Consider the following 23,047-nt stretch of genomic DNA (forward strand, 5'->3'; position numbering starts at 1 on the left):
TTACTGTATGGTCTTTTGGGATTGACTCACATTTGGAGCCAGCCCCAAGTGGCCACTTAAGGAACTGCATATTTTTGTTCATCACGCTTGATTCATTTATTAGCCCTGGAGGATGTTTTTTGCTTTATGCTCACCCTTTATATGAATATTTGGGAAATGCAAATCAACACATTTAGCTGACCCAGATGCTTTTTGCACAACTGACTGGAGATCAACTCTGCAATTACAATTATAATTAATGTTGTTTTAGTCGATATTCAGCCATGAGTCAAACTCTGACATCCTGCAGCTTCAGGCGGTCTCAGTCTTGGTGGCAGTCTGACTTGTTGGGGTGAGGGACAGGGGAGGGGGGGCTCTTAATATTGTTTCATTTCAGGTCCTCGATGCCCTCTGGCAGTCCTCAGAGCAGGCTATACCCAACTCCTCATTTTTCCTCAGCCAATATGGCTAATAACTTAGTGCCGCCCCAGCTCCCATTGTTAGTCCTGGCTGGCTGCATGCTGCACAGAGGGCAACATCACATGTGCATCAGCCCTGAAATAACGTGCATCTCCGCTTTCTAGAGAATAAACTTTCAGAAAAGTCTCCTCTGAATCTGTTTGTCCTTTTTCAAATCCTATACTTAAAGGAAGAATATACGACTTTTTGATCCAGTAGATGTCGCCCTTGAGCACCAGCATGAAACCAAAATAACTCGAGCTGCATTGTTGTGTTAGTTACAACTGGCTGCCTTCAGTTGTTAGGACTACAACACTTCTGCTGTCTAGAGGTCACATTGAGGCTGCGGTTGCCAACCTTTATTGGCTTGTGACCCAACTTTGACTTCACAAAACTCTGGGGACCCCAGATTTGATGTTTTAGCTTTTTGATAAAATGAAAATTTAAATCGTGATTTTTCTTTTGAGTTGCAAGTAAACAGTACTTTAAGGGAACTATTTCAGGTTTATTATTGAGGCCGGGGCAGAAAGGCCGAGATGAGAATTGTCCAAAAAGGGAGGATTTTTCTTTTCTCAAGTGTACAGCCAGGCGAGCTTGTATTTACAAGGCTGGAAATTAATGCTGGATGCATGATGCATAGATGACAGACAGACCGAGATAGTTTGTAACATGAGCTACATCAGCCCTACAAGATTACGTCTTGTAGCTTAATTAAAGCAGAATGCTCCAATATATTCAACTTTGAGCAATAATTAGACATTTCAGGGGAGCCCATTTGAATACCATTTGGGGTCATGCTGCTTCATGCAACGACAGTATTATGATATAACTAATATGTAAGAGCAAATAAAGAGGATTATTTGTGCACAGCAGCTATAAAATGTATTCATTTCAGTTTTATTAAATTATAAAAGTGTCATATACAAGCTTTGAATGACGTTGTTTGGTCAAATTAGAAGAATACTAATGCGACTTCTTGATATTTATATAGGTGATTTTCCAAAGGTCACATATTATGCAAAATAAACTTAACATGTTTCTCTTACACTAATATGTGTCTCTAGTCTGTCTACAAATCCCCCAATCATGAGAAAAGTCCATCCTCTCTGCCTTTCGCCTGCTCCACTGTTCAGAAAATGTGTGCTCAAACAGGCCGTTCGGAGATTTTCCCTTCATGACATCACAAAGGGCAGTAACCCCTCCCCCAGGTGGATGACACTCCCACAGCTAGGTGTTTGTTCTGCCCTCTGAGTCTGCCTTCTCACCGTAAACAATAGGACATGGAGTGAGAAAGACAGAGACACCCAAGCCCTTCTAGAGAAGGGGCGTGGTCAGACACAGCTCATTTACATATTTAAAGGTACAGACACAGAAACAGCCTGTTCTGAGGAGGGCTGAAATAGAGGGGTTTATAGACATAGACAGGATCAGAGTGGATTTAGAACAAGAAACTCCACACACATGTTTTGGGGAGCTTTGAGACTTATTTACACTGGTTGAAAAGGAGGAGAATATGTGACCTTTAGGCAACATTATTTCATTAGAATTTCAGTGAAAATAACAAAATGTGATCATTACATTGTCCCAAGGGTTATACATTTTTTTCTATCAATACTTTTTGATGTTATAAACAATATATCTTTTTTTTATAATCGATATATGGAAAAGTGCCAAAGCTTGAAAAAATCCATAAAAATATCTATCGCTGCATTTTCATCCAAAAGTTCCACCTAGAAAATAGAAGAGCACTGTCTAAATCCACGTTTAAAAAACAAAATCTGGTACGGTGACAACCCCACATGTTGTAACAATATTGAATTGAAATGATGTCTGATTTCTGATCTGTCTGTGAGCTCCCCACAATCTTCAGATAAGAGCATGCATCATAATAGCATTGTATAGGAAGTTTGAAGTTTTTATTTTATCATTGTTTCATACATACATTTATACACCCAGCCCGGTCTGGGATGGTCTTACAGGACACCATGAGTTAAAACATTCCAGGATCAGAGTGCATAGTAGGTCTATTTATTGTCACAAAATAAAAAGAGAAAACAAAACCCTAATTAAACAGAATAGCCTGTCTTCTTTTCCAGGCTTTTGAGACAAAATTAGCAAGCTTAAACACATCAGTCTTAAATAGCCATTCCAGTTTTTGCACATCTACCCAAGCCAATATTTCAGGTTTTTGACGAGCTACTTCATGAAACACTAATTCTGTTAAATCCTCATATTTTGTACAATGCAAAAGAAAGTGGGTTTCAACTTCATCCAACTCACACATCTCACAGTCAAATAAAGGAATATTTTTGAATCGAGCGACTTCAATGGCCAGAGGGAGAATACCAGATCGTTTTGTGCAACCAAGGATCTTTGGCTTCTAGATAAACGACATGTAACATACTGTATAATTCAGGCATAAAATCATGTTTGATCTGTACATATGTCCTCAGTTTTGGCTTGGATAGACCATTCTGAAACCATATTTCTTTATACTTGATCAAGAGCATATCTTTCATGGAGTTTACGTTACAACACAGATTATTCATGAAAATATACATTTTATCCACCTCCTCAAAAACTGAATAAAGCTCATTCGCCCATTGAGAGTTATGTTTTTTGCTCCACATGAATACTTTTTTGTTTATTCTGTCGATTCCACAATCAGATCATTTCACATTTTCGTAGTACAGCCCCTGGCACCCAGCCCATGTTCCCCTAGGAGCAAATCTATGAACCCCCAGGAAGCATCCTATAGTTTTAGTTCTACATTCTATCTACATTTTTGTAAACCCCACACCCCTGCAGCACAATTCAAAATGGAATATAGGATGTTAACTCAATTTCCAAACGGCTCACTTTCCCCTTCCCAAAAAGAGTGTGATAAATGAGTACACTAGTCACGTTTGTCATTTTAGATTTCATACATACAGGTGATTGTAACTATTGATGATGAGAGCGCTTCTTGCTGTCCACTCACATCCTTTAACACTAGAACCACCAAGATGGTTTTGGGGTTTTTATAATGCAAATAAATCCTAGAACTTTTCCTAAATATGTGTCTTGTATGTTTTCTGAAGCCTTTAAGTTCCTAAAAGAAAACACAAGAGCATTTATGCCTCTGACCGCAGCAGTCATACGGACCGCAGTTGAAAATGATACATTCCCCTGCATTGTTTTGCCGCAACTTTTTTTTTAAACTGCGAGAAGAACACCTGTGTGTCAAGGCCAGTCTGACATCGGTGCCCATGGAGCCACAGCAGCCACAAGAGCCGAAAAGAAGGCAGTGTCAGATCAACACCCACTGCAAGCAGAATAAGACCCTTCTCTCCTGGAAACAAATCCAGTTGCTGAGAGGAGCAGGAGGAGGAGCATCATTACAAAAATGTTTCCTCTCATTATTTCGGTGTTTATCTCTTTTTGCAGTGTTTTATTAAAATGCATATCCTAATATAATCAACAATATTAATAGACTAAAAGTTATGTATTATTTATTTTTGTAGAATGTATTTTACAGACGGAAGACGTGGAACAGCAGTAAAAAAAAACAAAAAAACACTGCCCACTATAAAAAAAGCCAACAAATATTGTGAATTGACATGAGACATTTAAAAGGTTGCCAATCCTGCTCTATGCTCTGTGATATTTTGTTTGTACATTAAAGTATTTATTGTAACTTCATCAAAAAAAGTATTATTATTTGTGTGTTTATGAGCACAAACAATTAAATTACATATGACCGCCTGACAGTCACTCGGTCACTCGCAGGGGGCCCAAAATTGCTGGCGGTCCTGGTGTTAAAATGCTTTAATTATGTTTTGAATGTTCCATCTTTGGCCAGAGCACTGCTGCATTAGAAGTTTTCCATTTTTAATCTCCAGACATCTCTTTGTCCGTCTGCTCTTCAGTTTTTTGCCCTGAAAGAGAGAACACGATATCATCTGCATACAACATTAACCAATATCTTTTATTATTAATAATAATAATAATAATAATAAATTAGATTTATATAGCGCTTTTCTAAATATTCAAAGACGCTTTGACAGGAAACAACAACAAAAAAAACAAGAGAACAATACAACAGAAGTGGTGTCGAGGGAAGAGGATGAGAGTCAGTGGTTGTAGGCGGTGATGAAAAGATGAGTTTTTAGGGATTTCTTGTAGGAAGTGAGTGTGGGGGAGTCTCTGATGTTTTTAGGGAGAGAGTTCCAGAGGGTGGGAGCTGCAATGGAGAAGGCCCTGTCCCCCCAGGACCGAAGGTTGGTCCTGCAGGGGGGGGACAGGAGGTTTGCATCTGCAGACCTGAGAGTGTGGGTGGGAGTGTGTCGGTGGAGGAGCTCAGACAGGTAGGGGGAGCCAGGTTGTGGAGGGCTTTGTAGGTGATGATGAGGAGTTTGAAGTGGATACGCTGGGGGATGTTTTACTAACAGTGGTCACTGTAAACTCTTTCATCCTCTAAAAGCCCTGACACACCAAGGAGATTGTCGGCTGTTGGCCCTAGTTGGACCATCGGTGAGCGGTCGTCGTCCTAGTTTTTGCCGTGTGTCCGGCTCTGTCGCTACCCATCGGCCTTTTTTTGGCCAATTCGACATGTTGAATCGTCGTCAGCGGTCGGTGAGAGGAATCGCGAGAGCCATTTTCAACTTTTTAATCAGACATTATTCTCGATTAGTAGGCTACCTATAAAACGAGTGGTGTGCGACAGCGGTGTGAAAAATGGTCTTCTCGTATCATAACAATGGACTACCGCCACCTGCTGGAATAGAGAGTTATTTCCTCTCGCGCATGTGCAGAACGTACGTGTTGGTTGACCGTCGGCTGTAGTCTTTGCGGTGTGTTTTAGTGCAACATTTTGGCCAAGACAAAAGGCGATGTGAGGCCACGCCTAAGGCAGCCTTTGTCGCCACTAGTTCTTTGCTGTCTGCTTGGTGTGTCAGGGCCTTTATGTCGAACACTTTGAAACTCTGACTTTCTAAACTGTTCTACAGAGATAACATTTCTCTTTGCCTCATCTCTTCTCTGACTGTCATTATTTTAATATCAGTTGATTTTGTCGTACCTGAGTGAAGTCCCAGTAAATCCTCATTCCGCTCCGTGCAGCCTCTTTGCAGTCATAAAGGCTGGGGAGGGTTTTTCCTGGCCAACGTCAGTTAAACACCGGTTGTCATTGTACTTGTGGGACTTCATGCCACCGATGTAGAACTCACCACTTTCACGATAATAAGTGTGCTGAAGAAATAAAAAAAGTGAGCAAGTAGATTGTTTCTGCTTATCCAAATGCAGCACATTATCTTTAATGCAGCTTGTTACTTCTGAGAGACTGATCATATTTCTTCCATTACTTACTTGGGGTCCATACTGGTGGCAAACATAGGCGATAGGTGTATGACCCGACACTGGGCCTCGGTCAATGCACATGTTAGCATCAAGATTCCTCATCTGTAAGAAAAAGACTTATCAAAACACAATTTGATGTAAGTATGTGGCACACACCCTGCAGTATAGTGCCTTTACCACACAGAGTCTATGAACTCTTCAGGACTGACAGAGGCGGCTCATAACATTTATGATCTTTCAGTCACATTAAACATAAACATTGTTGTGGTTTATTACTTGTTGCAGCTGGCAAATTACATTCTAATGATCACCATACATGGCAAACATTTGAAAGAATGTATAAATCAAGTTATTTTTTATTACAATATTAAACTGATTTTATTTTCAATATTATTTTAGGTTTTTCCTCACATAGACTTAATCTGTATACCTCGGTTCAGTTCTCTTTTCCTCCACACACACTAGCTAGCCACGCTACTCTTTATGTTTCTATTCACTGTAGTTAAATGGAGCTCAGCGTAAGTACAAGCAGGAAGACTTTTATACAATTTTCTTCATTCAACTTATCCCCTTCCTCGTATAAAGTTAACAAGTTTTACAACATGATTAAGCTGCAATACAGACTTACACAGAGATTCCTGATGGATGATGCAGTGAAGGAAAATAACATCTTGGTCAGGGTTTTCCTCTTTCACTTTATCCTGGATTCTTTTCAGCAGCCCAACATGTTTTCCAGTTAAATTTGGCGATCCATCCGTTGTGACATTGGCACGTTTACTCCAAGGTAGCTTCATTCTCTCGATGACAGCAGACACCTGGTTATACAAGTCCTCTCCTCGCGTTTTTCCTTTCAGGGACTCCATGGTCAAAAACTCCTCCGTTATCTCAAAACTGTCATTAATCCCTCGAATAAAAATTTGGAGCTGAGCAGTGTCTTTTACGTCATTACTTTCATCCAGCGCTAGTGAATATAACTTAAAGGACTCAGCCTTTTTGTTTAATTCGCTGGCTATATCTTCGTCAATCAGTTCCACACAGCGAGTCACAGTCCTGCGTGATAAACTGATTTTTTCAAACTGGCCTTGGCTCTCCGGACACAAGAGACCTGCTGTCTCTACCATGCATTCTTTTAAAAACTCGCCTTTGGAGAAAGGCTTGCTAGCCTTTGCTAATTTGAATGCCAGCAAAAAACTTGCCTTGCTAGTTGACTCTTGAATCGCAGTTTGATGGTGAAAAAAATGTTGCTGAGTCTGTAAATTAGCCTTCAACCTCTGAGCCGTAGCCACCCGTTCTTGCGGGGACTGCTTGCTAGCGTAGTTAGCATGCTTCATAGCAAAGTGACGGCTGATACTGTACTCTTTGAAAACTGCGACAGTTTCTTGGCATATCAGGCATACAGCCTTTGATCGGACTTCAGTGACTAAAAAATATTTAGTTGTCCACTCCGTATTAAACACTCGGCATTCACTGTCCACTTTTCTTTTCTTTGATCCGCTCATTTTTACAGAAGGGCTCATACAGGTTCATAGGGCAAAGCGAAAAAGTGAAGAAGGGCGTAATACACCACACTCTGAAGTGCGCCATCTATTGGGGAAACGCGGGCATTACAGGGGAAAACGAATGAGGTTTAATTATAATAAAATTTAATTTAATAATAATATAATTTGGACAAGTTCGGCGGGCCGGATTAAAAAGCCCAACGGGCCGTATATGGCCCGCGGGCCGTAGTTTGCCCAATGCCTGGTCTAGACTCTATAGAGGGGTATCCTATCCTGCTGTCGGTCTCATGACCCCTCCAAGTACATGAAGTCATCATGATGGAGTCTAATCCCCAAAGACTTTGCACATGTATTACCTAAATGTTTCAATAAATAATTGTTCAATCTTAATTAAGTCTCTTCTGATTGAACTACTTCAGTGTCTTTCTCCATCAACCGTGCTTTTCGTTAAATCACTTTAAAACATAACTTGAACGTGGAAAGTGGGCACGGGGGGAGGTGGGCTTTAAAGAGACACAGCTGAAATTAAAGGTTTCAGGCAGAGACGGAAATTAGGGATTTTACTGACGCCATTATCAGATGAATAAGGAAGTTTTTGTCCTACACATTTCGCAACGCTACTCAATAGGTGTCCCAGACCTACATAGCTGATGGTGAAAGAGAGTTTAATAGATATCCTTTAAGTGTAATTTCCTCGGTAGTACTCACAACACTGCAGACACAACAGACTGATCGAGGTGGCTTCTCGGCACCACCATATCGTCGCTACACATGTCCCTAAAGGATCTTGTTACAAAGATTCAGAGTGACAGAGAACTCTCGATCTTAACTCACAGAGCCGTAGTTTCATTTGTAACTTCCATTCTCAACACTGGGTGACTATGACCAACATGACTGAAATTGGATCTAAACTTACTTCTCCGTAAGCTAGTATGTCCAAGGAATCCAGCTTAGGATACACATTTTCAATGTACCATTTAAAGGGTTTACATTTCAATCTTTCTCTGAGTTGTTTCCTCTCCGAAACATCCCCAATGTCAAATCCATGACATTTTAAAAATGACTTTGAAAATTTAAATCTCTGTTGTTTAAGAGCAAAAAGACAGTAAAAAATCTCTTAAAAACTACTCAAATTGTGAACTCTTCACAATAAAGATATTCTCTTCTGATATATGAAGTACCTCTAATGGCAAACCCCAAGCAATGTTAACGTTGTTCTTGTATTCATCCATCCAGACTTCTGCTACCTTCAGGGCATTTCTCTTCATGGCGGGGGCAAGATCGAGCATGTAGGGCTTGTGGTTCCTCTCGATGTGGGCGACCTTGGAACAGGGCACTACTTCAACACTCCCTCCACATGTAAACACCTATATGAACAGGTACAAGAAAAAAACATAAACAAGAAAGAAAGCAGACGTTTACCGTTAACTATTCAAGAAGGTGATGTCAGTAATGTTTCTCGTCTGTCTCATATTAGAGAAACATAATGTGTTTAGCTTAAATATGTGGAAAATGTGCATTTTCACCTTCAATTTTCTAAAAATTCAATTTACTAAAACTTTTAAAAAAAGTCTCAGCCAAATCTTCAGCCTTCACTTGTTTAAAGTTATTTAAAAAGAAAATCTTATTTTGAGCATTTCTGATGATCCAAGGCAAGAATTATTTATTGTAATATCTACAATTGTACTCATTTTAAGCATGCCTTCCCTGGACATTTGACAGAGAATCCTGACACTTAAATCTGCTTGAAGCCAAATAGTTTCTGCATGCAGTTTACATTTTCTTGTGACATTGTAAAAGTATGCTTCTGTGAACTTAACTGGAGTTTGACAACTTCTAATTTTTTGATGTTATTTCAGGACTCAAAGCATCACCACTCAGCTCATGCTGCTAAACTGCCCAAGAAGAAGAAGTGGACCTCTGTGGCCAGTCCTACCACTTCTCCTGCTCTTCAGCACCCTGCCCATAATGCTGACTCTCTAACGTCGGCCATCAGGCCCCAGGCCACCATTCCACCTGACCAGCTACCACCGCTCCTCTGCTAGATGACGGACCACTGACGATCCACTGGTGTTCAGTGGCAAAGTATCAGTCACTATTTCATGCTGTGGTAGACGACATGCTGAGGTACAAGATCGGCCGTCTTGAAAACCCTACAGCCAAGCTCTGAGACTTTGTATGTATCAGAAGCTTTGGGAACGATTGGATCGCCCGATGTTCACCGAAACAGTAGATATGACATTTTATGAGGAACAAAGTACAAAGTACAAAGAACAAAAGTACTACCTCCAATAAACAATGTTCAATGTGCTCCAAATTTCACAAGTGTCATCACAGTGCCAGCCTGAACTGCTCTACATAAATTATGATGTAATCTTCATTGTGTTACCTGTTCAAACTTGCTAGTGCAACAACTTGTTACGGCCAGCTCATGTAGGCCCTAACATTTCAAAATGGAGGTCCACACAGTCCACTTGCTGAAGTTTTAGTTTATTTCACAACAACCCAAAAGTGCAAGAGCAGAGGGAAATCAGTCCAATCTGTCCCCCCAGGAACCCCGGAAAGCACTGGCAGCCTGCTTGTATGCCCTTCCACCCAGGTGAAGCCCATCTGCAATCAGCAGGTAGGTGGGAGAGTCTCCCAGGCATGCCACCGCCAACCACCAGATGACGCCAAACCCTGAAAGACAAAACACAAGCAGTACCAGGCCAAACACCATGGCCAGGGCCGTCACACCTCCCCCCATAAAAAACGTACACTTGGGTGTACGTACACATTAAACTACCCCCCGAGACAGAGCATCTGCCATTACATTATCCCTACCCTTGATGTGACAGATATTAAAGTTGTAGGGCTGTAAAAACAACAACCAGCGCATCAACCTTTGATTGCTGTTTTGCATGTTGGACAGAAAGGTCAGAGGGTTATGGTCAGTGAATACAGTAACTGGTGCAGACCCAGAAGTTACATACACTTCAAAAAATTGTAGACCCCAAATAAGTGCCAATGTCTCCTTCTCCACGACTGAATAATTTAACTGATGACATTTGAACTTACGGGAGAAGAAGCAGACTGGATGATCAATAGCCCCCTTCCCTTCTTGCAACAGTACAGCTCCTGCACCAACTCCACTTGCGTCCACCTGAAGCTTAAAGGGCTTCTCAAAGTTTGGCGCTGCAAGCACAGGAGAACAACAGAGCAAGGATTTCACCGTAACAAAAGCATCCTCACATTTGGGAGACCACACAAAAACCGTTCTCTTACTCAAAAGGTTTGTCAATGGGGCCACCACAGTCGAAAAATTTGGGCAAAACCCCCGGTAATACCCCACCATACCCAAAAACCTCCCCAACTCCTTCTTCGTTGTTGGCACCGGGTACTCATCAATAGCCTGAACTTTCGCTCTTACAGGGAGCACTTCCCCTTGGCCAACAACCTTACCAAGGTAAGTTACCCTAGCTTTAGCAAACTCACACTTGGACAAGTTGATTGTCAGCTTAGCTTCAACCAGACAATCAAACAGGGCCTTAAGACGCTGAACATGAGACTCCCAAGAATCACTGAAGACCACAACATCATCCAAATAGGCAGTGCATCCTGACAACCCGCGCGAAACCCCGTTCATAAGCCGCTGGAACGTTGCTGGAGCGTTCCGCAACCCAAACGGCATGACGTTGTATGCAAACAATCCATTAGGCGTTATAAAAGTACAGATCTCTTTGGCTCTGGGTGTCAATGGTACTTGCCAGTAACCTTTCAGAAGGTCCAACTTTGTCACAAAACTGGCACTGCCTACCTCATCCACACAATCATCAATACGAGGCAATGGGTAACAATCTGGCTTCGAGACCGCATTCACCTTCCTAAAGTCCGTACAAAATCTATCAGAACCATCATATTTAGGAACAAGTAAACACGGTGATGTCCAATGGGAGGATGCTGGCTCCGCTATCCCATTCTGCACCATATAGTCAACCTCCTTTTCCATACGTCTTCGCTTCTCTATAGGAACACGATAAAAACGCTGCTGAATAGGTTTAGCATCATCAACATCTATGTCATGCTGCACAAGGTTGGTACGTGATGGAGTGTCTGAAAACAGGGAGAGGTGAGAATTAATTAACTGAGTTACATCCTTACATTGTACCTCTGACAAACCCCCCAGAAGAACCCCCAAGTCATCCAAAAAGGACGAGTTGTTCAGTTTACCCGTGACAATCTGCTCCGACGGAACAACAAAGTCTTCAGATGGGACCGTGACAGGCTTGGCGACAATACACACCGGTTTAGATCGAGACACATTCACAGATTCATCATTGCTTTGCCCCGACCTCTGACTGTCGTCCATAGAACGGCTTAAGAAGGTTGACATGACACCATTGAACTTTCTTTCTCCTATTCGGTGTATGAATAAGATAGTCAACCTCAGACATTTGACTCTTAACTGTATATGGCCCACTAAACTTAGCATGGAAAGGGGAACCCACAATAGGCAACAACATCAACACTTGATCACCTGGTTCAAATTGGCGGGACTCAGCCTTGCAATCAAAAAGATCCTTCATCTTTCCCTGAGCCCCACAAAGCTTCCTTCGTGCAGTCGCACAAGCAGTATACAAACGGCACCGAAAGTCATTCACATAATCCAGAATGTTGTCAGGCGGATCAACGGTCTTCCAGTGGTCACTCAACACCGCCAAGGGACCACGTATAGTGTGCCCAAAAACTAGCTCATTTGGTGCAAAACCAGTACTCTCCTGACAAACTTCACGCACTGCAAGCAGAAGCCAAGGAAGACCTTCTTCCCAGTCACGTGAAAGCTCAGTACAATAGGCCCGTAACATTGATTTTAGGGTCTGGTGAAATCTCTCCAGAGCCCCCTGAGACTCTGGATGATAAGCACTGGAAACATTGTGTTTCACTTGAAGCTGCTTCAACACCCGAGCAAAAGTACGAGACATAAAGTTACTTCCCTGATCCGTTTGAATCACCCTTGGAACGCTAAAGGTGGAGATAAAAGTAGTCAAGGCCTTCAAAACAGGCCTCACCTTGATAGAGCGCAGAGGAAATGCTGCAGGGTATCTAGTACTCTTACACATTACGGTCAACAAATAACTACTCCCACTTTTACTCTTTGGCAGAGGACCAACACAATCCACAATCAGGTACTCAAAAGGGTTTTCCACAACAGCAATCGGGCACAAAGGAGCTGGCTTGACCTTCTGATTGGGCTTTCCAGTCAGCTGACATGTATGACACATTTTACAATATGCAGATACATTCTGCTTCAACAGTGGCCAGAAGAAATGACGAAGCACACGGTCATAGGTCTTCTTAATCCCCAAATGCCCAGCAACTCCATCATGTGAGCTGCTCAACACTAATTCCCTGAATGCAGAAGGCACCACCACCTGAGTTACCTGATCAACTTTCACACTATCAACGATACGTGTCCACTTCCTGAGTAGCACACCGTCTCGAAGGAAGTAACCACTTTCCATCTCACATATCTTTTCCTCGGAACAAACCATGTGAAACAAAGACGTCAATGTGGGATCTACTACCTGCTCTGCAATTAGTTCCTCCCTACTGACAGACGTTAAAGGCACAGGACAGAGGAAGGCTTGATCCTTGATTTCCCCCAAAATCTCACCCTCAGAACACAACAGCGAGGAAGCCCCCCTTTTAAACACTCCACTGCGTCCTGCAGCAACCCTACTCATCGCCCGAGTCACAGCACAAACAGGAAAAACAATTGGATGTTGTTTAGCACACTCATCTGGACTCTGAGAGCACTCGGGTGATGCTGTCACCACAAGAGAAGGTGGATCATCTTTCCCCACTCTTGCCCCTGCCAAGTCATTACCCAATATAACATCCACACCCTCCATTGGCAATGAGTTCCGCACCCCCATGACCACTTCTCCTTTTACCAGATCTGAACACAGGTTAAGACGATGCAATGACACCAACAAAGGAACCAAAGAAATTCCCAGAACTGGAGTTGTCTCCCTAGTGTCTGTAGCAGAAGAAAACGGCAACACACGTTTCAAAATGAAACTCTGGGATGCCCCCGAATCCCTCAAAATACTTACAGGTTTCATCTCACCATCATTCAGAGACACAAACCCATGTGACATGAAAGGGGCATACACTTCATCAACCCCCTTTGATGACAGATCAGGAGATGTTCCTGGCACCATTTGACTCTGCACTGATGGCAGTGAAGCCACCAGACCAGCAGATTTCATATACACACTTGAATCGGCTGACTTCTGTTCCGACATGGAAATTGGACACTCCCCTTTCCAATTACCTTTATTTTTACATGAATGGCACACTTTACCTGGATCAAATCTACCATCCGTACCTGGTACACTTCTGAAACTGGCCTGAGAACCCCGATTAGCCCCAACAAACTTTCCTGGCCCAAACATCACATTGTCCCTTACGCCCCAGCGCCATTCAGAGCCACCAGCATGAGTCAACACATACTCATCTGCCAACACTGCAGCTGCTGAAGCTGTCTTAACCTTACGCTCATTGATGTGTACAGCAATGTGGTGTGGAACAGAGTCCTTAAATTGTTCCAATACAATAAGGTTACACAAATCATCATAATGATCTACCTCCGAGGCAGAACACCAGCGTGCAAAGTGAGCTGAAATATCCCGTGCAAACTCTACGTGAGTCTGTATATCACCTTTCCTCCAGCTTCTAAATCTTTGCCTATATGCCTCAGGAACCAATTCATAGGCTTTCAAAACTGCAGCCTTCACCTTAGCATAATCAATGCAATCACCAGGACTAAGGGTAGAATATGCTTCATGAGCCTTACCAGTGAATACACACTGCAGCATTAGGGTTCTGTCCGCATCAGGCCAACTCCTTGCATTTGCAACACGCTCAAACAGAAAAAAGAATGTGTCCGGATCCTTCTCATTGAACTTGGGTAACAGGCGCAGATTTCCCGCAACATCAAATCCAGCATAGCCAACAACAGTCTGCCCTGACAAACCAGAGCCCAGGAGAGCTTCACTAGCTTTCCACTCTCTCACCAATTCCAGCTTTAACAGGTCAAGTTTTAACCTTTCCCTTTCCAAAGCCACCTTCACCTCTGCCTCCCTATCTTTCTGTGCCTGCTCCACTCTCAGCTTTTCGTGCTCCAACTGAAACTGCAACTTTTCCCTTTCCCAGTTAGCCTTTTCCCTTTCTAACTGCATATACTGTTCAAAAGACAACTTCTCAATAACTCCTGGAATCTTTATCTCAGAACCCTTACTCTCTTTCCCCCTCTCCTGTGTCATCAGCCTCAATAATCCCCCCAGCCACTGCTAAAGCTGTAAGAACCCTTTTCAATTGTGTTATTCACAAATCATTTTTGTGTGCCAAACTTAACCTAAGCAGTTCAGTGATCAATGGTGTGTTCATGTGCTTAAAAGCCTTATCATTGCTTAAAAGCCTTATCATTGCATGAAGCTATGGCTATATAAGTTTTAATCTTATATGCCCAATAATGATACACGATTTAGTTTATAACCTTGTATTTCCTCCTGTTTCTCTCTCAGCCCCTTATTAGCACATCGACCAGTACCACCACAAACTTTGGCACTGCAACACCAACATCAGGGAGGACATCATCCCCAGCCACTGCCGCTGTAAGAATTTTGTTGTTGTTGCCAAACATCAAACCCTAACCTAAGCAGTTCAGTGATTTATGATGTGTTAATGTTTTATTTGTGTGTGTCTTTCTGTACATCATTTTTTTATTATTAGGTTGTAACAGCTGCTCCCTCCAGTGCCTCCTCAGACCCTCCTGTCTGTGCCTCCTCTACCACTCCTGGTCCTGATCCTCTCAGCAATATGTCAGCGGAGGATGTGTTGGCTGCCCCTGGCCCTGACCTACCCTGGCTGCCAGTGAAGATGAGGAAGACCATCCCCCAACTCTGTGGAGAAACCAGCGGCTATGGACCGACCTGAAGCTGTGATACGGGCCACCTGGGCCAGCGCTCATCTACCATCAGGCCCCCACTCCAGAGCGCTTTTTTAATCATCGCCTGCTTGTGTGGATGCCGTACCACTTGTGGAAGGTCAGGCTAACCTGTCCTGTGTGTGGGAACCAGCTGGTGGGATACGGTGCCCACAAGAGAGCCCGTCAGGTCCTTGACGTGGACAGGTACTACCTGATGGTCACAGAGACCCTCAGGTGCAACAGCATTGGTTGCAAAACCAACTACCTGTCCAGCAGCAAGACCATCCTGGACCAGCTTGACCTGGCTCACCGGCTCGATTTCAGGCTCATCCTGACTCAGAAGTGAGTATTGTTATGCAGATGATACTCAGCTTTATGTATCAATGAAGCCCGATGGTACCAGTCAGTTATGTCAGCTAGAAACATGCCTTAAGGACGTTAGGACCTGGATGACCAGAAATTTTTTGCTACTTAACTCAGACAAGACTGAAGTTATTGTGCTAGGCCCTAAGAACCTCAGAGAGACTTTTTCTAGTGATGTGACTGTCCTTAATGACATCAGCCTGGCATCTAGCACCACTGTTAGGAATCTAGGAGTTATTTTTGATCAAGATATGTCTTTTAGCTCTCACATCAGTCAAGTTTCAAGAACAGCCTACTTTCACCTTCGTAATATATCCAAGATCAGGAATATCCTGTCGCAAAGTGATGCAGAAAAACTACTTCATGCATTTGTTACCTCCAGACTGGATTATTGTAACTCTCTTTTGTCAGGGTGCTCTGGCAAATCTCTAAAGACTCTTCAACGGGTCCAGAATGCTGCAGCTCGTGTACTGACCAGAACCAGGAAATGGGACCACATTACTCCTGTCCTGGCTTCTCTGCACTGGCTCCCTATACAGTCTAGAATAGAATTCAAGATCCTTCTTCTCACCTACAAAGCTCTAAATGGCCAGGCACCATCTTATCTTAAGGAGCTACTAGTGCCGTACTGTCCCTCGAGAGCGTTGCGGTCCCGGAGTGCAGGCCTGCTGGTGGTACCTACAGTCTCCAAGTGTACTATGGGGGGTAAAGCCTTCAGTTATCGGGCTCCTCTCCTCTGGAACCACCTTCCAGCCGGGGTCCGGGAGGCAGACACAGTCTGTATTTTTAAGATTAGACTTAAAACTTTCCTTTTTGATAAATCTTATAGTTAGGGCTGGTGCTGGTGTAGACCAGCTCTTAGTTATGCTGCTATAGGCTTAGACTACCGGGGGAACTGGCACCCTGAGCTCCTCTCTCTCTCTCTCTCTCTCTCTCTCTCTCTCTGCATATACAGTACATCATATTACTGCATGTATCTATCTATAAATCTCAGTCACTAACCACCTACTTTCCTGGGAGCTCTTGAGCTCTCCTAGGCTCCTCAAGATCGTCGGTTGACGGCTTGCCAGAACAACCCCCACCCCACCACTACCCCCTCCCCACCGGATCGTGGGTTGGCGGCCTGCCAGAACAACCCCCCACACCCCCTCCCCTCCCCACCGGATTGCTGATGGACGGTCTACCTCCCCCCACCCCCTTGCTCTCTATCCCTCTTCCTGCATCTTATCCCATCTCTCCCCCTATCCCTTTCCAAGCCCGGCGCAGTCTAGGCCTGTGAAGACTGTTTCGTCATGAGCCGGGGATCCGGCCGAAGATTTCTGCCTTTTAATAAGGCAGTTTTTTCTTACCACTGTAACTTTTGCTGCTTTGCTAAAGTGCTCATGATGGATAGGCCGGATCTTTGTAACATAGCAATAAGTAAGGTCTTTTACCTGCTTTTTGTAACATAACAATGAGTAAGGTCTTTTTACCTGCTTTTTTGTAATGTTAACAGACAATGAGTAAGGTATTTTACCTGCTTCTTGTAAAGTGTCTCGAGATAACACTTGTTATGAGTTGACGCTATACAAATAAAAGTTGATTGATTGATTGAGTATAAAGACACCACTGTAACGAGCATGTACAAAAAAATGTTAATGAGAATACATATTATTGTGTTACATTGTTTATTTGAAAATTGTCTGTAATTGAAACAGACTGATATAAGAGGTTGGACTGTCTTTTTGTGTTTGTCTAAATGTCTCTGTCTCTTCCCTTTCTTTTAATACAGATATGCTTGTGACATTCGGGTCATCCGCTTCCTGCGGGAGAGGACCCTGGGCAACAGCCCGTCTCACTTGGTGAAGCAGCTGAGGGAGAACCACAGCGAGGAGTGGCTGCAGCGCCTCTGCCAGTACCTCGGGGCATGCTCTGACTTTGTGGGCCGGCCCAGCCTGTTCCCTGTGGTGTTTCAGGACCCGCCTGAGCCTGTGGCCATTCCCACCTATAAGTGGATGCTGGCGGTCTACGGGCGGGACATCTTAAGCAGGCTGGAGCACATCAAAGCCAGCATTACATCTACCTTTGGCTCCATCCTGAAGATGGACTCCACAAAGAAGGTACAATTCCTCATCACTGCTCTTATTCTCATTTCACAATTCTACAAAAACGTGTATCAAAGCATCACTCAAACTGACAAAATGACTAAAAAGGGATATTCTTCATCCCTAAGTCGCATTGTTAAAATGATTTTACCTGTAAAAGGCTGTTAAACTGTACTAAAAAAGAATGGTATACTTACAAAATGTAAATACATAAGTCAATACCAGACAAAATGATATGCTAGTTAGACCTAAGTCACTGAATGTTTCCTCTGTATGCTTTCAGATCACCAGGAAGTTATCGGGCATTGCCAAGGAGACTGCCCTCTGGCTTTCCTCAGTTAGTAACGAGGTGGGTCAGATCTTGATCAGTGTCCTGACTGCTCAGGAAGGCTCTGGGCTGGACCTGATGGTGGCTGACCTCATCCGGAGGTACAGGGAAGCAGGTGTGGCTCCTCCAAAGCTCCTGTATGTGGACTGTGGATGCTGTAAGAAGGATGGGGAGCAGACCAAGCTAAAAGCATGATTTGGTGGATGGCCAGACGTTGTGGTCAAGCTGGACATTTACCATTTCATGCGCCGGCTGGCATCAGGATGCACCAAGGATGCCCATCCCCTTTACCCCATCTTCACGGCTCGCCTGTCCTGCTGCATATTTGAGTGGGATGCAGGTGATGTCGCCGGGTCAAGAGGGAGCAGCTGAAACGGGAGGGGGTTCCTGGCATCACTGATGGCCTTGTGAACCAGAACATTAGGAAGAGTGAGTTGGTACTCTACTGCAGAAGGAGGACAAGAGGAGAGAAGGAGACCATCTCAATGATTGACCTCCTTTTGCACAAGCTTATGGGGGAGAAGGGCAGTGACTTCCTTGGTGTGCCACTCCTGGACAGGGATAGGATGGTGAACATCTGGGAACAGCAGAGGAAGCATGTAAAATGCATCCAGGATGAGCCAGGTGTTCCTCTCTACACAGAGACAGGATCATCCACCAAGGAGGGCATCATCCTCACCACCTACATGTGTGCCAGGGGCTCAACATCACTGGAGTCCTTCCACTGCCACCTGGCCAGGTTCATTCCAGGTCAGTTTCAATTAAGTATAACCTAGCTCTTTGACATAAAGTATTTAGCATAAAACATGTGTCACCTGACATTGTACAAATAGCTCATTGTATGAATTTAAAATATATGTTGTTTTTATTTTAAGGAACGAGTGCCAACAGTCTGAATTTTCAGCTGTTCCTCCTGGAAGGCCTGAACAGATGGAACCAGGACCGTGGTGCTGCGGCGCTGGCTGTCAAACCTCCCTCACTCCTCACCTACTCAGGGGACCTTGTGCACTGTGTCAACACCTTCAGTGTCAAAGTGCTTGGAAAGAAACTTGCCCCCTCCTTCCAACCCCCTGCAGTGTATACTGGTGTGTGTCACTTTCCCATCATAATTAATGGTTTTATTTCATACCTTTTAGATATCATTATCATTACTGAGTGAGTTTGATAATAAAGTTTAACAGCTAACTCAGAGTACATATTTAAAAAGGCCCTGCAACGGTTTTATCTTTTGAAGAAGCTAACCTGCTTTTTTAAAAACTCAGAAGCTCTGTTGTGTTGTATGGTTCTGTTTAATTCAACCATGGTTAAGCCAAAAAACACATTTTCAGAAATGAGCAATGAGTATTCTCTTTTCGTTCCCAGGAGAGCTGATAGGTATTGACTACCTGTACCGCCAGACAGGAAGGGCAATGCAGAATGTTGACCCTGAAACAGAGGAGACGGAGCAACTGTTGGAGGATGTGGCTGTTGAGGAGGAGCCAGAGGATGAGGGTTTTGATGATGGCGGACATGACCCCACATTTGACATTATTCTGGGTAAAACCCTCAGCCAGTCTGGCCCCCCAGCTCTGACCACCAGCTTGCCTTCTGGCCCCACAGCTCCCACCACCAGCATTACCTCTGCCCCCCTGCTCCAACCACCAGCATTACCTCTGCCCCCTGCTCCAACCACCAGCATGACCTCTGCCCCCCCTGCTCCAACCACCAGCATTACCTCTGCCCCCCCTGCTCCAACCACCAGCATGACCTCTGCCCCCCCTGCTCCAACCACCAGCATGACCTCTGCCCCCCCTGCTCCAACCACCAGTATTACCACTGCCCCCCCTGCTCCAACCACCACCATGCCCTCTGCCCCCCCTGCCCCAACCACCAGCATGCCCTCCCTGCTCCAACCACCAGCATGACCTCTGGCTACCCAGCTCCCACCACCAGCATGACCTCTGCCCCCCCTGCTCCAACCATCACCATGCCCTCTGCCCCCCCCCAGCTCCCACTGTATCTGAGCAACTGTTGGTAAGTGTTTGTGTGATGTACTGCATCATTCTGTATCACATCTGTTTCTTAGTTTCCCTGCCAATATGAATATTTAGAATAATTATATTATAATTTTGTTATATTTTCCAGGCTGTTGATGAGCATAACATACCAGGGATGGACAGCCTGGCAGAGTACCTGGTTGGGCTGAGAAATGAGACAGCCCTCACTCTCAGCAACCAGCAGACCAGCACCATTTTGTCACTGTGGCAAAATCTTCTGCCCTTTGACCAGCAGCGGGTGGTCTATGCAGCTAGGTACCAGGAGAGGCTGAAGACGGGGTACTTCAGGTCTCCAAAATATAAATTGGAATTCACCCCCGGTGCGGAGAGCATGAGGCGCTGCGTCCTGGGGTCAAGTGGATCACCTGCACAGTGGCCCGACTGTTGTCGGCTTGTGGAGGCCATCTTTGTCAGGCTCTGTCAGCTGCACAAGAGCCCAAAGAAAAAGGGAAAGGGCAGCCTGACAAGATGGTCTCTCATGCTGAAGGACTATCGGAAGGTTAGGCAGCTGGTGAGGGATAATGGAACTCTAATGAAGGACACCACTCTCCAGCTGTATGAGGTCACCCAGACCACCCTCACACAGTGGCACAATCGGAGAGTGAAGAGGCAGGATTTGGCAGTACTTCTGCAGGGGGTCAACCTGCCTGCCTCTCTTCCTGTAGCCCCTGTGCCTCTGCCACCAGCTCTCTCAGCAGCGTGGACCTCAGCACACCTACTATCTGCCCCAATGCACAGCAGGACAGGCACTTTTAAAAAGAAAGAATGCTGCGCCACACACTGCTGCTCCAGCCACTGTCCGGCCAAAGGTGCCCATTCAGAGGCAGTTATTTCCCCTGCCTGCACCTCTGCCTACAGCTGCTCCTGCCCTTGTAAACCCTACCCCTGCCCAAAGCCCCTTGTTGTTTATGTTTGCTGTCCCCTCTCCCAGGCCTATCGCCCCTGCTGGCCCTCTTCCCTCTCCACCCCCTGCCCCGAGGCCCTACAATCGTCAGGTGGAACATAATAAATGCAGCAAATGCCATCAGCCCTGCAACAAAGACAGTGGCCACAGGCAATTTCATGGATACATTTATTGCCCCACTTTCGCAGGGATGCCACTGGAGCAGTGGCTGGAAGAAATGAGGAGGAAAAGGGCCGAGAATAAATTATGATTCATCGTCATCGTTCTCCCCTTCTGTCTGCCCCGTCCTGTCTGTCTCTTCACATTTTAGTCTTTTAAAATGCTTACGTGGCATTCAAATAAGCAGTGTGTACCGTCCCGTCCATGTAAACACGCTGTAGATACTGCTCGGAAAATCGGCCACAGCTGGACTCGAGTGTCCCACTCATTGTAGACAGTCATGACTCACAGAGTCTGCTGCAGGTGTCAAATCTCAAGTTCAGAGAAGTAAAATCTACAGCATTAGTCTGTTTGAGGCTAGAGGCTAAAACACCAAATATATCATTATTTTGTTTAAAGGAAATGTCCTAAAATGTGAAATGAGCCTTTTACTTGAATGTTTTTAGATTTTTTAATTGAAATATTTCAATAAATGTGTGTGCTTCTGCTCCAATTCTTTCATTTGACTTATTTCTTAGCAATTTTACACAGTAATATAAAATAATATTACAATTACAATAATATTTGCTATTTTTTAGTAAGTAAAGTCTTATATCTAAAACAATTAGATGACTTATGTCAATACCACTTAACTTCTGAGAAGAAATGAAAAACAAACACAATATCACTTTCTTACACATTTTGAATGCTAAACAGAATCAAGTATTGATTTAATTCAATCACAATATGGATAATTGTTTTCTTATTTAAAATTACTTTTTCATCTGAACAATCCAAAAAACTTTATGTGAAGTTTGTTTTGGTCCAGGCAGGGTTCGAACCCCCGTCCTTCGGATGAAAACTTCCCCTATTAGCTCTCAGCCTGCAGGGAAAGTTGTGAGGCACAGACTCCTAGCTTGGAAGTCGCGCTGCCCGACTCCCCTGGTCACTCTTTAAATTTAATATATGACTGTTTCAATCAAAAAACCACAAGGTTTATTTACAGAACAATATACCGCTGTTTTCTGTAAATGTATGATTATGACCTCGTGAGGGAGAAAAGATGTGGAAAAAGTAGCGCAGCCAGACTGGTCTATGTCTTTTCCAGCACAGCGTGCACTCAGCTTTCAATACACGGGGAATGGGGATGGGTTTTTAATCACGTTAGTGGCTGCTGCACCCGCTGTAATGAAGGCACGTGTTTCAGTATTTTATACTGGTATATTGGTCGCACCGGTGTATAAGACACAGCCAATTTTTAAGACGAAAAAATAGGTATTAAAAGTGCGTGTTATACACCGGATTTTACGGTAATTTTCGTATCATGATATCAACCTTTACGTTGCTCATTATAGGTTTTAATACAATTCGGGGAAAATAAGTATTACAAATATTTAATAAGATTAAAAAAAAGACGATCGTCTGCAAAAGTGAACAAAGTAAACATCTGTAATATTTATTCTAGTTATAGAGAAGACATTCAATCAAAGAGTCTTCAATTTAAACTTTCCTTTGACAGTTTCAGAATCTCACAGTGTCACAAACATCTCAGACAAAACAAGTGTTTTACTTTATTTTTACGTCTGATGGTTGAAATTGGAATGGTTGTTTTTCTTTGTTTAATTATTCATAATTTATCTAAAAATCAGCTGTTCAGGTGGTAAAGACTGAAATATACAAGTTATTTTTTATATATATTTAGGTTTAAAATGTAAGGCTTTAAATTGCTACCACTCTGTGAATAAAACCACAGAAGAAGAAAATGGACTTCAGCATTAAGATCCTCAGTGTGGATCATTTGATTATCAGCCTGAAGTCTACAGTTTAGTTTCACATCATATGAATCTGAACAGAGAAATTAAACCTGTTGTCTTACCTCAGAGTCTCCAGTCTACAGTTTGGACTCTTCAGTCCAGCACACAGCAGCTTCACTCCTGAATCCTGCAGC

The 23,047-nt window shown here is 43.8% G+C and overlaps 2 protein-coding genes and 1 long non-coding RNA gene across 3 annotated transcripts; 1 reads left to right on the top strand and 2 right to left on the bottom strand.

Moving 5' to 3' along the window:
* Window positions 1-2,290: 2,290 nt before the first annotated feature.
* On the bottom strand, window positions 2,291-5,638 carry LOC132954449 (uncharacterized). Its single transcript, XR_009665764.1, has 3 exons — window positions 5,498-5,638; window positions 3,544-4,355; window positions 2,291-3,413 (listed from the first exon to the last, which is right to left on the bottom strand). It is a non-coding gene; the product is annotated as an uncharacterized LOC132954449 (long non-coding RNA).
* A 4,166-nt stretch (window positions 5,639-9,804) lies between these two features.
* LOC132954040 (uncharacterized) lies at window positions 9,805-14,041 on the bottom strand. Its single transcript, XM_061026480.1, has 3 exons — window positions 12,989-14,041; window positions 10,332-10,632; window positions 9,805-9,953 (listed from the first exon to the last, which is right to left on the bottom strand). The coding sequence occupies exons 1-3, from the start codon at window positions 13,709-13,711 to the stop codon at window positions 9,805-9,807; spliced, it is 1,173 nt and encodes a 390-aa protein (XP_060882463.1). The 5' UTR covers window positions 13,712-14,041.
* A 3,345-nt stretch (window positions 14,042-17,386) lies between these two features.
* On the top strand, window positions 17,387-21,182 carry LOC132954049 (uncharacterized). The gene is made up of 7 exons (XM_061026493.1): window positions 17,387-17,708; window positions 17,977-18,771; window positions 18,897-19,106; window positions 19,384-19,872; window positions 20,000-20,034; window positions 20,146-20,866; window positions 20,989-21,182. Exons 2-7 carry the CDS (start codon window positions 18,507-18,509, stop codon window positions 21,180-21,182), a joined length of 1,914 nt encoding a protein of 637 aa, XP_060882476.1. The 5' UTR covers window positions 17,387-17,708; window positions 17,977-18,506.
* Window positions 21,183-23,047: the final 1,865 nt, after the last annotated feature.

The sequence above is a fragment of the Labrus mixtus genome, chromosome 2 (genome assembly GCF_963584025.1).
Source record: "Labrus mixtus chromosome 2, fLabMix1.1, whole genome shotgun sequence".
NCBI classification, from domain to species: Eukaryota; Metazoa; Chordata; class Actinopteri; order Labriformes; family Labridae; genus Labrus; species Labrus mixtus.

What these genes read in the sequence shown, in the direction of transcription:
- LOC132954040 (XM_061026480.1), bottom strand. Translation starts at nt 13,711, where the DNA reads ATGTTTGGGCCAGGAAAGTTTGTTGGGGCTAATCGGGGTTCTCAGGCC. An exon ending in TGACTCGGGCGATGAGTAGG is followed by an intron (nt 10,633 to 12,988) that starts GTTGCTGCAGGA and finishes CCAACAACGAAG; the next exon opens with AAGGAGTTGGGGAGGTTTTT. An exon ending in TCCAGTCTGCTTCTTCTCCC is followed by an intron (nt 9,954 to 10,331) that starts GTAAGTTCAAAT and finishes TTTGTCTTTCAG; the next exon opens with GGTTTGGCGTCATCTGGTGG.
- LOC132954049 (XM_061026493.1), top strand. Translation starts at nt 18,507, where the DNA reads ATGATTGACCTCCTTTTGCACAAGCTTATGGGGGAGAAGGGCAGTGAC. An exon ending in AACCACCACCATGCCCTCTG is followed by an intron (nt 19,873 to 19,999) that starts CCCCCCCTGCCC and finishes ATGCCCTCTGCC; the next exon opens with CCCCCCCAGCTCCCACTGTA. An exon ending in CTGTATCTGAGCAACTGTTG is followed by an intron (nt 20,035 to 20,145) that starts GTAAGTGTTTGT and finishes TATATTTTCCAG; the next exon opens with GCTGTTGATGAGCATAACAT.